The sequence below is a fragment of the Danio rerio genome, chromosome 3 (assembly GCF_049306965.1).
Source record: "Danio rerio strain Tuebingen ecotype United States chromosome 3, GRCz12tu, whole genome shotgun sequence".
NCBI lineage: Eukaryota > Metazoa > Chordata > Actinopteri > Cypriniformes > Danionidae > Danio > Danio rerio.
Window position 1 is genome coordinate 4,072,156 of NC_133178.1, and position 17,845 is coordinate 4,090,000.

Sequence of the window (17,845 nt, forward strand, 5' to 3'; positions counted from 1 at the left end):
TTGTCAAAAACCAAAGTTCACTTGGTACCAGGGTTGTCACGATACTGGAATTCGCTACCAATCGATACTGACATTTTAAAAACATCCATTTCCCACTAACATTTGAGCGCTGTTGAGCATGTTCTTAAACACAGCTGATTTGCCGTTGAGCTCAACAGAAATGACTGTGATTGGCTGTGAAGGTCATCAGTTCACCGAAGTGTAAGTGTAAACACAGATACAGGGACGCTGGAGCTTTTTAAAGTTGTGATTCCAACTATATGTCAGCTTATAGACAAACCGGCTGATCGACATGACTGAAATGCTCCAGTGTCCCTGTATCTGTGTTTAGTCTTTTCACACTAAATTTACTGTATGCTTTTATTTGCTTCGGCAAAAAGGAAGTTCATACCCTAAAGAAGGGCTGTTTCTTTATGTCCTCTGCATCTTTCTCGCCAGAGCCCAGCCGTCTCTCAGGATTACGCCTCAGCAGCTGCCAATGAAAACAAGAGTTTACAAACTCAGCCAATCACTGCGCAGCTTTGGGGGGGAAAAAAACAGAGTGTTACCCGTCTCATGATGCCAATGGCTTCAGTGGAGAGGAATCTCGGGTATCGAACTTCATCATTCACGATGCTGTCGAACACCTCCTCCTCATCGTCACCTGGGAAAGGAGACTAAACACACACTCTGCTCTCTTAGTTACTTTATACAGTTGACATCAGAATTATTAGCCTCTCTGTATATTTCTTTTCCCCCAATTTCTGTTTTTAACGGAGAGAAGATTTTGTTTTAATAACAAATTTCTAGTAGCAAATTTTTTTTTATCTTTGCGATGATGACAGCACATAATATTTTACTCAAGATACTAGTATTCAGCTTGAAGTGACATTTAAAGACTTAACTAAGTTAATTTTGTAAGTTAGGGTAATTAGGCAAGTCATCGACGGCGCTTCTGGACACTGTTAACATAGGGCTTCCTTTTGGCACAGTACAGTTTTAACTGGCATTTGTGGATGTAACTACACATTGTGGTACTTGACAAAGGTTTGCCGCAGTAGTCCTGAGCCCATGTGGTGATATGGCTTATAGATAAATGATAATTCTTGATGATCAAAGATTGTTGTTCAGCTCAGGCTTGCGCTCTTGTCATTTACGCACTAAAATTCCTCCCGATTCCTTAAATCTTTTAATGATGTTCTGCACTGTTGAAGGTGAAATATCCAAATGTCTTCCTGTCTTTCTCTGAGAAACATTGTTTTTAAACATTTCAATCATGTTCTCATGTATTTGTTGGCAAACTGGCGATCCTCAACCCAGCTTTGCTCCTAAAGGACAAGACCTTTCTAGGATGCTGCTTTTGTAGCAATTCATAATACAATCACCTGTTGACATCACCTGTCTCAAATCAGATGATTATTTCACCAGTTTACCTGATCACTGCCCTACAATACTCCTGTCACAACTGTTTTTGGAACGTGTCGCAGGCCTGAATGTAAGAAATTAAGAAATCAAATGAAGCTGACCAGACAAAACTTGAAATATTTTGTGTTTGTATTGTCTGCAATGAAATACAAGTCAAAATCAATTTAGAAAGCCCTACGTTCTTTGTTATTTGCATCCTTCATAGTGTCCCTATTTTTTTCTGATCTGCAGTTGTACTTTTTAAGAGCCTACACCTACACTTTTGTTTCGGAACGTGTCTCGTTTGCCCAGTTAGCGCGGTTCGATTCGCATATGTGAACAGGGCAATCGCGCTCTGTTCCGCGCCAAAGTAATCGCTCCGAGATCGCTTGAATGAGGGGGTCTCGGCTCGATTGAAACGAACCCTGGAGCGGTTCGATTGCAGTGAGAAAGCGATCCGATCCTAGCGCGGTTATATCACAGTGTTTTATGGATATATGTAATAGGCTTACGGCTATATGAAGAGAGAATTATGAGTATGGCGGGAAGTTTCGCGAGTCTCCGGATGCCCGCAAACGAGTGATGATCTCCCGGTAATCTCGCGTCTCTCTCCCGGTCCTCAAATAGGCACCGTCGCGTACCCTTCTCACCCCTCCCCACCACGTCTCTCCTCAGACACGTCGCGCGCGCACCGTCAATCACCACCAAACCACCACCTCTCCTGACAGCTGAGCGGGACGCTGCAAAATAAACCCTGACACTCTGACCAATGTAAGGAGAGTTTACTCGCACGTGACTTGTTTTAGCTCTTTTGGTCCGATTAGAAACTTTGCAGTGTGAAAGCGAACCGCTCCAAGAGCAAAGAGCAACAATGTAACAATTTTAATCTCTGTTTCGGAACAACTGAATCGATTCACAGGTGTGAAAGCACCCTAAGACACCGCAGACACCCTTAGTTAATACATAGATTTAATAACTGAAACATTTGTTGAAAGCTTCATGTATATGGATAGTTGGTGATTGGATGGTTGTTGGCCCAATTAGGTTTACATGGACACAGAAGACCTGTTTAAAATGATTCAGGACTTCAACACAATATTTCTCAAACCGAAGAAGGCCTGATATTTTGTTTTTGAAACGCAAGACATTTAATGGCCACCCTGTATTTAAATGTACATTTATTTACTGATATTACCAGTGGTGCAAAATAACAAATTGCAAATACTCAGATTACTGTAATTGAGTAATTTTTCTCAGAAATTGTAATTTACCAAGTAGTTGCACTTTAAAAATGTGTACTTTTACTTTCCCTTAAATACATTTTTACTGCAATATCGGTACTTTTACTCCACTACTGTCCTTCAACCTGCAGTTACTACTTTACTTTTCCCTGTTTATGGGGATTAAAAAAAATCAGTCCTGTTATTTCTGTCCAATCAAATCACACAGAGAAGATAAATCGCATCATAATGAACTCAAGACATGGGCGATTTATAAATGCAGCAAACTGTTTGGAAGCATTAAAAGTGTCCAAGAAGATGTCCAAAATCTTTACACGCGTTGACCCAGAGACTGTTTAGATGCAAGTCACTGTTGAGAAGATGACGGATGTTTACTGTATGATGACCAAAATGGCTTTAAACACCCAGCAGGCACAAGACATTAACATGACGTTGTACCCTAACATCGTAGGGAAGTTGCAATTTGTTCGGAAATAAAAAACAAGTTGACGTCAGAACTCAACGTCAATGTCCAATGCACAACCTAAGGCCATCCAAATATCAATGTTTAATGATGTTACAGTTTTACGTTGAGTGGACGTTTCCACTAAGACGTCTATCAGATGTTGGATATTGGTCGCGATGCCTGATGAATAAATGTCAGTATGTGACGGTTTAAAAATTTGGCTCGACTTTGGATTTTGGTTTCTTTCTAATAACCTAAAATCAACCAAATATCAGCGTCATTATTGAACATCAAGATAACGTTGTCCTTAGATGTTGGCTAGACATTGAATTTTGTTCACCTGACATCACAACCTAAATCTAACCTAATATTAACGTCTTATGACGTTGTGTGTCTGCTGGGCAAAAACTAAATGCACTACAGAATGTTACGTTTACACACATCCACAAATTACATGTCAATGCCTCAACTTTTTAATACTGACTATTCTTGAGTACTTTTGAAAGGGGTACTTTTTACTCATACTTTGAGTAATATTAACAACAGATACTTTTACTCTACTCGAACTACATTTTAGACAAGTAACAGTACTTTTACTTAAGTTTGATTTTCCAGTACTCTTTCCACTACTGAATCTAACGATATAGAAACACGTCATTAAAAGTGAGCAAGTGCGCACCTCTCCGACCATCATCTCATAAATGAGCACTCCGAGACCCCACCAGTCCACGGCCCGCGTGTAGGATGTGTCCGTCAAAACCTCAGGAGCCAGAAACTCTGGAGTCCCACAGAAAGTGCTGGTGCGGTCCCCGTGACCCATTCCTGCAGGACAGAGAGAGAGAGAGAGAGAGAGAGAGAGAAATTAAACAGACAGAAAGAGCGGGACATTATGGACTTTGTCTTCTTCACACAAGTAGTGTTACGAGTAGTGTAGTGTAGGCTTGTGTGTGTGTGGTGTTTCTCTCTCGCTCTCTTTCTCTCTCTTTCTCTTTTTAAGTATTCGCAGGTGCAGCGGATTACGTTGGGACGGATCATGATTGGCGGCGGCTATAAAAACCTGCAGAGAACATGGGTTCGATGGCTCCCCGCTCTCTCTCGATTCCCCCGCTTGTATTCAGTGGAGAAAGTGATCCAATGAGTGTTTGCTTGTATCTCTTTGTGGCTTTGTGAGATGCCGTTGTAATAATTTTTAACCGGCGATTGAAGTCCGGTTTTCTGTCTCTTTGTCGGGCTTGGAGCACGCAGGGAGGTTTGGTGCTTTATTTGTTATTTTCGTTTTCTCCTGTGTTTGTTAGTAGAGACGCAAGTTTTCTGTATTTTATTTTATTTGTTTTCTAGGGAAGTTTAATCTAATTTAGTTAGCTTGGTTTATTGTCATTTCTTTTGGCTAAACCCCTCCTGATGTTATTTTTGCTCCTTGTTTCGGTAAATAAATCATATTTTCTTGTTAATTCTCAGTGGTTGTGTTTTTGGTATATATTTTGGGGAGAGAGAGCGCGGGGGCACCATATTATTAAAAATATAATCCCTGTTATTTTGTTACGTTTTGGGTTAAATCTCTTTTCGATTAAGGATTTTCAATTTAATTCGTAACACACAGTATGCAGGTTCATTTGCATGACATGATATTCCATTTACGATGAGATCGATTGGTCAGACTTTATTTTGATGGTGCGTTTGTTAAATGTAAGTTGCATTGCATCTACATGCCAACTAATTCTCATTAGATTATAAGTAGACAGTTAGGTTGGGGTTGAGGTTAGTGTAAGTTGACATGTACTTGCAAAGCTTCATATAGTCAGTTAAATGTCTGTTGAAGGAGCAGTATAAGGAGATATTAAGCAGACAGTCTACTAACACTCAAATGGACCATCAAAATAAAGTGTTACCGATAAATTAAGCAATATGAAAAAGTACAAAATAGAGTGCTTCACAAAGGTGAGTGGGCTTGACAAACCACCTGTAGAAACAAACTTCACTCTCCTCTCAACTCTACTAACACTATGTACAGTTGCCTTAAACCGGGCCAAAGCTCGCTTGTCCGCCCTCCTGTCTCCCCTGACGGCCCGCACTCACATTACATTCGGGCCTGAGCTTTTGTCATCAATGATGCGCTCATTAGTAAGCGCTTACGCTTGTCTCAGAGGAGATTTCTTCAGTAAGAATGATTAATAAATCCATATGAATCGCTTCCATTAAAGTCATGTCTCGTCTTCAGTTTTGAGCTCTTGCTCGTTTTACACTCACACTAAGTGTACTGCGAAGCGTACCGATTCGGATAGCATAGTGTGAGTATGCCCTAACAGTGTCTTTGTAACGACGGGGAGAGACACCAACAACAGAAGTTTGGATCCACGTGCAGGTTTATTAGAATTGTCAGGCAAGCAGTGGTCAATACCGGCAAACAGATATATGAGGGCAATCCAGAGTCGAAGTCAAAACAACAGGCAGTTGGTCAGAGGCAGGCAGCAAACAGCATTAAATAAATAAACAAGGCAAAGGATCAAAAACACGGCAAAGACAGACAAAGGAAACACGTTGTAATGTCACTGTGACAGATAACAAGACTCGGCCATGTGAATGGGTGTGTGTGCTGCTTAAATACTGTGTGTAATCAGTCTTGAAGCAGGATCATCTGTGGGAGTCTAATCAGTGGAGACTTGGAGCAGGTGTGTGTGTGTGTGGCATGACTGAATATGTAGATTATCAGCAGATTTGTAGTCCTAAGTGTGTGTGTGTGTGTGTGTGTGTGTGTGTGTTTACCAGCGACATCTGGTGGTTGTTCGCTGGTGAACATGACAGTCTTTGTATAATTAGCTCTTCTTATGTGTATTGCTTATTGCCTCTTCTTGTTAAATCGCTGAATGCCTCCTCAATTCTAAGTCGCTTTGGACAAAAGCGTCAGCTAAATGATTAAGCTTAAATAGTTTTATATCAGGAAACTATCTTTTATGGAAATTGATAGTTTAATAAAGCAAGGATGCATTAAATTACATGCACACATATTTATTCGGCTAATATTTGATTTATTTAAGGCTATCGCCATTTTTCTAAGTATGCCTCAGACAGGTGAGTGGGTTTGACAAACCACCTGTAGAAAACACACTCTTTCATCTCTCTGACTTTGACATTTGCACCAGACACTTTCTTACAATCACTCTATAGCTCTATAGAAACATTGTGCATTCATAAAGTGTGCCTCATACTGGTGAGTGGGTTTGACAAACCACCTATAGTGACTCTCTTCTCTCCATATGCACCGCACACTTTACATAAACTCCATATTATGCTGCGTTCACACCAGACGCGGAAGAAGCATCAAGCACGAGTGATTTACATATTAACTCAATGCAAAGGCGTGAATAGACATCCTGGAGCGCGATACGCATGAATGCCGCAGCAGAATGACGTAAATGGCGGGGCGCGATATGCGCTAATGGCGTGGTGCGACTTGAGCATTTTGCTCGTTTGACGCACTTGACGCGCATTTCGCGCGAATCACTCCAGTATAATCTGACCAATTAACCAATCAGGAGCTTGCTCTTGTGGGGGCGTGATTTTGACGTAGCACCTGTTGTTGGTGTCCTGGGTGAAATTCTACAGCCGACACCGACAACAGTTCATCAAACTGGGTCAGTCAGAAGCACCGCTGAAAGCCTCCATCATCCAGTTTTTTAGCTCACAAAGCTGGATGCACCTCTGAAAGGATCTAGTGGACTCAGACATGGCCCTAAACGTATCGACAGTGATTTTTAGCCTTCTTAAAGCACATAAACATAGTTATTTTTCTAATAAAATCCATGTTAGCCATTTAGCAACGAAGCTAGAGTCACCCGGCAGACAGAAGCCCTGCTCATCACGCGAATCCGCATCTGTTCTAAAATGAATTTGATGCGCCAATGAAGCAGATTTTACTCGCGAATAAAGCTGGGTTTGACGCGCAAATGAATCGGATTTGATGCGCAAATGAAGCAGGATTTGACGCACGAATGAAGTGGGGTTTGAAGAGCGAATGAATCGGATTAGACGCGCAAATGAATCAGATTTGATGCGCGAATGAAGCGAGTAAACTGAAATGTTCACGTGGTTATTTACGTGTGAATAGCGCGATTTATCCGTGCGTTCTGCGTCTGGTGTGAACACAGCATTACAATGACTCAATAAGGAGAACAATGTTTATTCGAGATTGAACTTGTCTTCTTACAACTTAAATACCTCTTTTTATTTTATTGTCTTACACAATATTGTTCTGTCTTGCGTATAATTACTTGTTAACGCATATAGCTTAAGTCTGTATAGTATTTGCATAGTATAATTAGTTTACGGCTTCGATATGCTAGTTATGTATACTGTATGTTTAAAATAGCTCCGGTGTTGTGTTCATATTTATGATTAAGTTATTTATGATTATGCAACAATACAATCATCACAACCAATGAATTACTGTAGTTGTTACAATTGCAACTATAGTATGACCATAGATGATTGATTACTGTAGTTGTGCTACCATAGCAACTACCGAATCACAACAGGTTAATTATTATAGTTAATACCATGGCAACTATAGAATCACCACAGATTGTAAATTACTGTAGTTGTGTTACCATAGCAACAATAACCACAACATATTAATTCCAATACTTTAATACAATATGCTTAAAAAACTATAGAATTTACTATGAATCACTAGTGTTTTTCTTATTATGTTTATTTATTAAACGGCATGACATTTTGTTCCACTGAATGTTCGCATGACAATAATGCTCAACTTGACCTGACTTCAAAAGCAGATGCAAAAATTGCAGCTTTGCATTACTGGAAATATATCTTTGCCCTGCTGAAAAATCCAGCTTAAACCAGCCTAGGCTGGTTGGCTGGTTTTAGCTGGTCGACCAGGCTGGTTTTAGAGGGGTTTTGGCCACTTCCAGGCTGGTTTCCAGCCATTTCCAGCCTGGTTTTAGCTGGTCAGGCTGGAAAATGACCAGCTAAATCCAGCTAAAACCAGCTTGACCAGCCTGGTTTAAGCTGGACATAGCTGGTTTTGGCTGGGCTCCCAGCCTGGCTAGGCTGGTCAAGCTGGTTTTAGCTGGATTTAGCTGGTCATTTTCCAGCCTGACCAGCTAAAACCAGGCTGGAAATGGCTGGAAACCAGCCTGGAATTGGCCAAAACCCCTCTAAAACCAGCCTTTTTGACCAGCTAAAACCAGCCAACCAGCCTAGGCTGGTTTAAGCTGGATTTTTCAGCAGGGTGAACATCAATCAGTAACATTTGACTACTTATAACAGTTCTAAACTTGAAGCCTCAAAGAAATTATTTCACAAAAACATTAAGTTATTAATAATATAATGTTTATTAAATCACACACAGTTTGCAGTAGGCTAGTAATCTGCACGCAGATTGTGCCAGAGCGGTCTGATCCAGCAGAGAACACACATTATGTTCTTACCGCATTAACTCATCAATATCATTACAGTACAGTAAGTACAGTACGTGACTCACCCTCTTTACAGAGGCCGAAGTCTGCGATTTTCACATAACCTTCAGTATCCAGCAGCAGGTTGTCCAGCTTCAGATCTCTAACACACACACACAGAGGAAAATAAAGGGATAGTTTCCCCAAAAATGAAATTTACTCCCCATTTACTCTCCATTATGTGGTTTAAAAATGTAAAATAAATTATAGTAAATACTATAGAGTTTCTGAACCATACTATTGTTAAGTGTAATATACTGTTTACATCAGTGGTTCTCAAACTGTGGTACGTGTACCACTAGTGGTACGCGAAGGAATGGTGTATGTCATGTACATGCTACACACATTTAAAAATGTATCAAAAATGATGTATATAATATGCCATATATGACATAAAGCCTATATTTCTGAGGGAATCTGCCACGTTTTTTTAACTGTGCAGATTTGTATTTCAATACTGCTCATTTTGGTGGTACTTGGAGAGACAATTTTTTTTTCTGAGGTGGTACTTGATGAAAAAAGTTTAAGAACCACTGGTTTACATCGTAGTGCTTTGTTAATGAATATATTGTTAATGAATCAATAATGTAGTATAGTTTAGTTTTTACTACAGTAAGCTGTGGTGATTTGTAGTATAATCTACCTTATAGTTGGAGAAAACTACAGTATTGGTCATTTGTGGTTGTTGCTAGATTGGATACACTTGAGGCCGGAAGTTAACAAGAATTATTTATATTGTTTATTAAATTTCCCGTTGATTGTATTTTATTAATGTCTACCACTATCCCAACCCTAAACCCAACCATCACAGTACTGTAAAAATATTACTTATTGCTATACACTGTCATAAAAATGATGCTGTATTGATGTGCATATCTGCAGCTGTATCCTGTCTAGGTTTTACCATCAGTTGTTTGTATTACTGTAGTTCCTTTGTTAACATAGTAACTATAGGATGAAAACAGAAGATTAATTACTGTAGTTTGTTACCATAACAACTATAGAATTACAACAGAATAGTACTTACTGTAGATGTTACTATAGCAATTATAACATCACTCAGAAGATTAATTACAATAGTAGTCTTACCATAGCAACTACAGAATCACAAAACAATATTAATTACTATAGTTGTGTTGTTCCCATAGCAACTATAGAATCACCACAGAAGATTAATTACTATAGTTGTTGTTTCACCATAGCAGCCATAGAATCACCACAACAGATTAATTTCTATATTTGTTGTTTTACCATAGCAACTATAGAATCACCACAGAAGATTAATTACTATAGTTGTTGTTTTACCATGGCAATTATAGAATCCCCACAACAGATGAATTACTGCAGTTGTTACCATAGCAACAATAGAATAATCACAGAAAATAAATTACTGTAGTTGTCTTACACTAGCAAAGATAGAATCACAACAACAGATTATTAACAGTAGTTGTGTTACCATAGCAACAAAAGAATTACCACAACAGATTATTATGGTAGTTGTGTTACCATAGCAACAATAGAATCACCACAACAGATTATTACGGTAGCTGTTTTACCATAGCAACTATAGAATCACCACAACAGATTAATTATGGTAGGTGTATTACTATAGCAACTATACAATCACCACAGAGGATTAATGTAGTTGTGTTACCATAGCAACAATACAATCACCACAGAGGATTAATGCAGTTATGTTGGTAACAACTGTTGTTGTTACCATAGCCACTATAAAATCACAACAACAAATTAGTTATTGTAGTTGTGCTACCATAGCAACTATAAAATCCCAACAGATTATTTATTGTGGTTGTTACCATAGCAACTATATAATCACCACAGCAGATTAATTACTGTAGTTTTGTTACCATAGCAACTATAGAACCACCACAACAGATTATTACGGTAGCTGTGTTACCATAGCAACTATTGAACCACCACAACTGATTATTACGGTAACTGTGTTACCATAGCAACAATATAATCACCACAACAGATTATGTATGGTAGTTGTGTTACCATAGCAACTATAGAATCTCAACAGATTAATTATTATAGTTGTTACCGTGGCAACTATAGAATCACCACAGATTGTTAATTACTGTAGTTGTGTTACCATAGCAACTACAGAATCACAACAGATTAATTGTTATAGTTGTTACCATGGCAACTATAGAATCACCACAGATTGTTAATTACTGTAGTTGTGTTACCATAGCAACTATAGAATCACCATAGATTGTTAATTACTGTAGTTGTGTTACCATAGCAACTATAGAATCACCACAACAGATTAATTACCGTAGTTGTGTCACCATAGCAACAATACACTAACCATAACATATTAATTCCAATACTTCAATACAATATGCTTAAAAACTATAGAATTTACTATGAATCACTATAGTATTTTTCTTTATGTGGGTGTTTAAACCTTCTCTGTGTTTCTTTATTCCACTGAACACAAAAGATATTTTGAGAATTGTTAGATACCAGTAGCCACTGACACCCATAGTAAAAATACACTATGTAAGTCAATGGTTACAGGCTTCCAAAACATCTTCTGTTCCGTTCAACACAAGACAGACACTCACTTATTATGAATGACAGAATTTTCCCTTTACCGTCCCTTTAAGGAGAGTAACATTTAGATTATAAAAACAGCTGTGTGTGTGTGTTTGTGTGTGTGTTTGTGTGTACTCACCGATACACAATCTTATTATCATGAAGAAACTGAAGCCCCAAAACTACACAAGCAGAATAAAACCTGCAACACAAACAGATAAGACACATAAACAGAAGAGCAAATCATTTTGTCTTCACACTGTAGTTGATGTCCAGTTTGCATATTTAAACACACTTGCACTTGATGTAACTCTCAATCTTCTGATTAATCAAATGGGATAAAAGTGTAGCTGAAGTGTTGACGCTAGTAACAGTGGTGTTTGATGTACTAAAAGTATCAGCTAAATGTAAACGTAGATGAAAGTCTCACACAGAGCGTGTTTCAGAGAAGACGTCTGCATGTATGTGCATCATCAGGTCTCCGCCGGCCGTGTACTCCATCACGAAACACACGTGTTCTGGCGTCTGAAAGCACGCAAACAGGTTGACCAGGAACGGGTGCTGTGCGCTGTTCACCGTCTCGAAGATTCGCTTCTCACACATCAAACTTCAACACAAACACACAAGTAAGGCTGAAGATGAAGGTGTACTTCTGTGTTTTAAAGACAATGTATATCTGTATATCCATGCTCTATAAATATTCTTTAAACAGGTGATAGAAATACATTTGCAATACAATTTTACTCTAAAACAATAAAACACTAAGCAGTGCTGGGCAAAGATTAATAGTATTTAATCACATCCAAAATTTAAGTTTGTTTTGATATAATATCTGTGTCCTGTGTATATTATTATATATATTGTTATGGTCATTAGCTGGAGTACTTACCAGACTCACTAGAGGGCACTCCAGCTATGTGGACACGCCATCATACATTCACCTGGACTACACATCCCATCACGCATTGTGCCAATCAACCATCTACAGCTGATATCAATTCAGACTCTGATCATCCCCACTATCACCTGTTTTGCCACGCCTCATCATAATATATATATATATGCCCAGCACTAATAATAAGCATACACGCACCTCTCCACCTCATCCCGTGCAACGATGTCTCCTTTCTTCAGTGCTTTGATGGCGTACAGATTTCCCGAGCGTCTGTATTCAGACAGGAGTACCTGGAAACAATCACATCATACTTGGTTTAGGCTCACTGGAATTACGTGCCTCTGCCTGCATTTTTTTGTAAAGCGTAGAATGCGTTGCTTCGGGTATCGTTACACATTTCAGATGACAAATCCACTAGTGGGCGCTGTTTACATTTTTAAGAAACGTAAACACGTTACTTTGGGTTACATTCTGTTGTATGTTTAAATGACAAATCCACTAGAGGGTGCTGTCTAGGGCAGTGGTTCCCAACTGGTTTGGCCATGGGACCCACATTTTTACATGGTCATCAAGCCGCGACCCAAATTTTTAGTAACTATGATATGATTTTAGCAGGGATGTAACAATATTGTAAATACCGTCATACCGCAATAGTAGTTTTTTTCAATATTACCGTAGGCGCATGACTCAATAAAACTATATTTCTAAGAAAAGTTTGCTTAGGTTAATAAAGCGAACGGGAGGTAGCGGGAACTACAATTCCCATCAGCCTAGGCGTGGCCATCATCCTTTGCGGTCTGTTGACACTACAGATCCAGTAATGTGGAAATGGAGTGTGCTGCTAGTAGCGGGGAAGAAAAAGAGCTGGAAATGATCGAACCTAAAGCGGGTTTTAAATCGGATGAGTGGAAGCATTTCGGTTTCTTTCTGAAAAGATACGAGAAAGGAGAAAAGGTGACAGACAAAGAAAAAAACAGTATGCAGGCACTGCCAGACTGTGGTGAAATATAAGTCGGGGAATACGACTAAAAACAGTCATGGGGACTGCAGAACACAGCACACTGTTCAGATTGATGCAGACATTGACTTGTACCGCAAAGAGACCTCTATCTCACTCATGGCTTGTCCTCTCAAGTGGGGGAAAGACAATGCACAACGTTACCCACTGCTGTCAACCTTGGCTAAATCATATCTCTCTGTCCCAGAAACCTCAGTCCCAAATGAGAGGGTTTTTTTCTGTTGCAGGGGACATGCCCAGAGATACCAGCTTTTACCAGATTATAGTTATATGATAATTTTCCTTAAAAAACACATCTCTATATCAGTGAGTGCGTGATTAAATGTTGAATGTGATGAGTTTCCAACAATACTAAATTGAAACTTTATTTTTTTACATGGTTTAATAGTTTTTTGTTATTAAAATTGAAAAATTGAAGTTCCTGTTTGGAAACGTACAGATAGATGGCTAATCTGTATGTCATTGATATGTTCAGTGCTAAGGTAAATAAACACTTTTGTCACTTTTTTCGAGTTCATTAGTTTAGTTTTTCCTGTAAATTATTCAATAAATACCGTACCATGCCATTCATACCGAGGTATTACCGTACCGTGAAATTCTGATACCATTACATCCCTAGATTTTAGGAATTGGAATTCATTTGTATGTATTTGTTAACATACACAAGTTGTGACAGATAAATCATTAAAAAAATCACAAAAACTTACAAATAAAAAATATTTTATTGCTTTTATCAGCAGCAGGGTGGATTACTGTAATGGACTCCTCACTGGTCTTCCTAAAAAGACAGTCAGACAGTTGCAGCTCATCCAGAACGCTGCAGCCAGAATTCTGACCAGAACCAGGAAATCAGAGCACATCACACCTGTCCTCAGGTCTCTACACTGACTCTCAGTTACATTCAGAATAGACTTTAAAGTATTATAACTGGCCTATAAATCACTGAATGGCCTAGGACCTAAATACATCACAGATATGCTGACTGAATACAAACCTAACAGATCACTCAGATCTTTAGGATCATATAAACTAGAATTTCCAAGGGTTCAGTCAAAGCAGGGTGAATCAGCTTTCAGCCACTATGCCCCTCGCTGCTGGAATCAGAGTCCAGAAATGATTAGATGTGCTCCAACATTAGGCACATTCAAATCAAGACTGAAAACACATCTGTTCAGCTGTGCCTTTACTGAATGAGCACTGTGCTGCGTCCGACAGATCAAACTATTATGTTTTTCTCTTCTTCTTCATTCTTTTATATCACATTTTACCTGTTTTTATGTTTTTTAATCAGTTTTATTATTTGTTTTTATTTATTTATTTTTTTACTTGTTTCTTTTATTCTTGTTTATATAAAGCACTTTGAATTGCCACTGTGTATGAAATGTGCTATATAAATAAACTTGCCTTGCCTTGCTGTCATTTTACAAAATGTATCAAATTAAAGAAATATTAAAAACGACAAATACTGTAAACAGTGGTCAGGGTAAAGAAAAGTTCAGTTACCATTAACTAAACTAAACTGTTAATAAAACATTAACACTGATCCGGTTGAACAGAACAAACCAGCGAATTAAAGTCAAATGATTAAAATAATCATAACAATTTTTATAATAATCATCAGTTATTTGCTCTTTTGCTTTTGTGTGGGCTTTCTTGGCCTTTGCTACGCGGTTGAGCTCAATGAGGGTGAGCTACACAGTAAGATGCGCGGAGTGCCTGTACTTGTTTTGAACATGAAGATGTTCGGCACTTTTGTGATGCCCTCAGCTCTTGGAGTAGCCTTAGAAAATAGTTTACAGGTTTGTCCTTGCAACTGGGATGTTTGGTTTCTGAATGTCATTTTAATTTAGAAGGTTTCATGCTGTCTTGTAAGAGCACCTCACTACACATGACAAGGTTTTAAGCCTTTTTTTGTTGTCGATATATGTACATCCACACTTTACATATTAGGGGTCGTGCTTGCGCTTAAACGGTACGGTTGTAGCGCACATTTCAAAATAAAAGTCAGATTTAAGCAAAATAAGTAAAAAAATAAACTTTTGTTGTTGTTTTTTTACCACACACTCCGCGACCCACTACCACCAGTTGGGAAACACTGGTCTAGGGCACTTTTTAGAATTTAGCTAATCTGAAATACGTTTATTAGGGTACATGTTGTTGTACGTTTCAGATGACAACTCCACTATAGGGCACGTTGTAGAATTCTGCCAAACAAATACGTTACTTTGGGTACATTTTTTGTATGTTTCAAATGAGAAACCCACTAGAGGGTGGTATCTGGAATTCTGCAAAATATAAAATACGTTACTTTGGGTACATTTTGTTGCACATTTCAGATGATAAATCCACTAGAGGGGGATGACTACAATTTTGTGCAACATAAATATGTTACTTTGGGTTGCATATTGTTGTACATTTCAGATGTCAAACTCACTAGACCAGTGGTTCTCAAACTGTGGTACGCGGGCTTCCTCCTAGTGGTACGCGGAGGAACCGCCAAATAATGAAATAAACAATTAACACTTTTAATCCTTTGATGCGTACTATAACATCGATGTGATCAGCATTTTCTGTTTAGTGAAGCGTACAATCACAGCTCTGTGCTTAGAGTGTTTATTTTAGTGCATTGTGTCTTAAACTTCGGAAACTGATATTCAGCAGCTTAAGAATTGATTCTTAAGCGTAATTTGACTGACATGAAAAGTAGCCAATCACAGTCGACCTTGTCTAGTTTTGCGTGAAACGTAAGGGCGGGACAAAGGCTTTCTGTGTTGAAGAGACAGAGAAAACAACTTAAAAACAAATGTTTTGTTGGAATAATGCTTCTCGGATGTTTTCACTATAGAAATGTGTAGCAGAGTTATTAAACCGCGGACATATGTCCTGCCTATTTTATGATCTTCATACACGTTTCGCCCTACGACAGCGAGTCGACTCGCCTCTGACCTGTCACTCCTCTATACAGTCTGAATGGCGGCGCGGGAATGGAGGTATTGCACAATTACTCATTTCTGCAAATGTGGCGAGTGCTTTATTTTATCACGAGAGCGCATTCATGTACGCAAATCGCTAAAACAGACATGCGAGCTCTTAAATATGCTTTTTTCAAATGAACTGCAAGTCCTCTCATGATCGCCTGTGTGCTCAGATTGAATACAATCGCGATCTCTCCACTATTAAAGTAGACATTATTTATCTTTGCTCCTTGACTAAATTTAGTCAAAAGTATTCAAAGTTATCAAGTATTTAGAAATAGATTGCTGCATAATCGATTACAATGCTAATGGTCTTCTTATTTGGCTGTGTTGTGAAGTGAAACTTACTTTTAGCAAAGGTGGTATTTTTTTATTTCTTTACGACAAAAGAATTATGCTGGAAATGTTTCTGTATGAGGTATTTGTGTGATTTATACATTAAGCTGTATTCTGATCTGTCTTAAGGCATTACAGGTCAAAGCAATCCGTTGTTACTTATTGTTTATTTATCAAAATGAACAATAAGGCTCTTAATGCACTGCTTTGATAAATGTAGTGTCGTCATATTTCAAATACCTCAAGTAAAATGAAGTCATTTGTTTTATTTTTTTAACTGACAGTGTACTTGTATTCTTTAAAAGTTTGTATTTTAGATTAAGATCAAGTGTAAAATAAAATCTCCATGTGATGTACAGCTATTTAAGAAAATACATTTGCCATATTGTAAAGAAAAATAGTGTAAAATATGTAAATAAAAGGCTAAATTTAAATCTTTTTACCATATACTTTAATTTAACCTTTCAAAGCTTGAAAATATTGTTTAAAAATGGGCAAAAACTGTCTTGATAGCCTTAAAGATTATGTGGTAGTTTTACCAGTGCTATTGAAAAAGATTAATTGTCATGAAAGAAAAAATCGGTCACACTTCCTTTGTTAGCGCAAGTTCCTATACACGTAGCTTTGGGATTTAAGCAATTAAACCATTCAATCAGGTTTACACTTAAAAATAGTGATTTCATAATGAAAATCAGATTTTTTTAACTAGTACTTTTTAAAAGAGTACTTTGTACTTTTACCTAATATTAGTATTATTTACTAAAATTTGTGTTATTTTAGCAGTGTAATAGTATTTTTACTTGAGTACAAAAAAGATTTTACAAACATTTAGTGCAGGTTTATTATATTATTAATATATGGTTAATAAATATTATTATTATTATTATTATTAATGGTTTTTATTTGTATCTATTCCTATATAATGTTTTATGGGTTGCTGACAATACATTTCAGGTCTTCAATACATAGCATGTCAGTCTTGAAAAAAATAGGTGCTGGAATTGATTTTCATTAGGCTGTGCCTGTATGAACCCTGTCATATGTACATTTAACATATATTTCAAGATTTGTCTGAAAGTGTATGAATATGACATTTAGCCTATATTTATGAGATCCAAGCAACATTTCCAGCTTTTGATGAATAGACTACTATGAAAACTTTAGATTTAATTACAGCAGTTTTCTTTTTACTTTTTAAGAACAGTGCCATTTTTTAATGAACTTTTAAAAGTACATTACTTTAGGTCCATTTTTTTGTATGTTTCAAATGAGAAATCCACTAAAGGGCGCTATTTACAATTTAGCTAATCTGATATGTGTTAACTAGGGTGCATTTTGTTGTATGCTCAGATGACAACTCTGAAATACGTTAAATTAGGTAAATTTTTTTGTATGTTTCATAAGAGAAATTCACTAAAGGGCTTTGTCTACATTTTTGCGAAACGTAAATATGCTACTGTCACGATTGCAGGTTTGTGCGCTCTTCCGGAGTGTCTGTTTGATCATGTGGGTT

At 37.7% G+C, this 17,845-nt stretch overlaps 1 protein-coding gene across 4 annotated transcripts in view; it reads right to left on the reverse strand.

The window, feature by feature from the left end:
- pkn1b (protein kinase N1b) overlaps nt 1–17,845 on the reverse strand; it is a 134,000-nt gene that overhangs the window by 3,573 nt on the left and 112,582 nt on the right. For all 4 annotated transcript variants that reach the window (NM_001089460.1, XM_073934363.1, XM_073934364.1 and 1 more), the window contains 7 exon segments: nt 392–472; nt 549–656; nt 3,749–3,891; nt 8,570–8,646; nt 11,248–11,310; nt 11,539–11,715; nt 12,202–12,293. In NM_001089460.1, the coding sequence (NP_001082929.1) occupies nt 392–472; nt 549–656; nt 3,749–3,891; nt 8,570–8,646; nt 11,248–11,310; nt 11,539–11,715; nt 12,202–12,293 (741 nt within the window).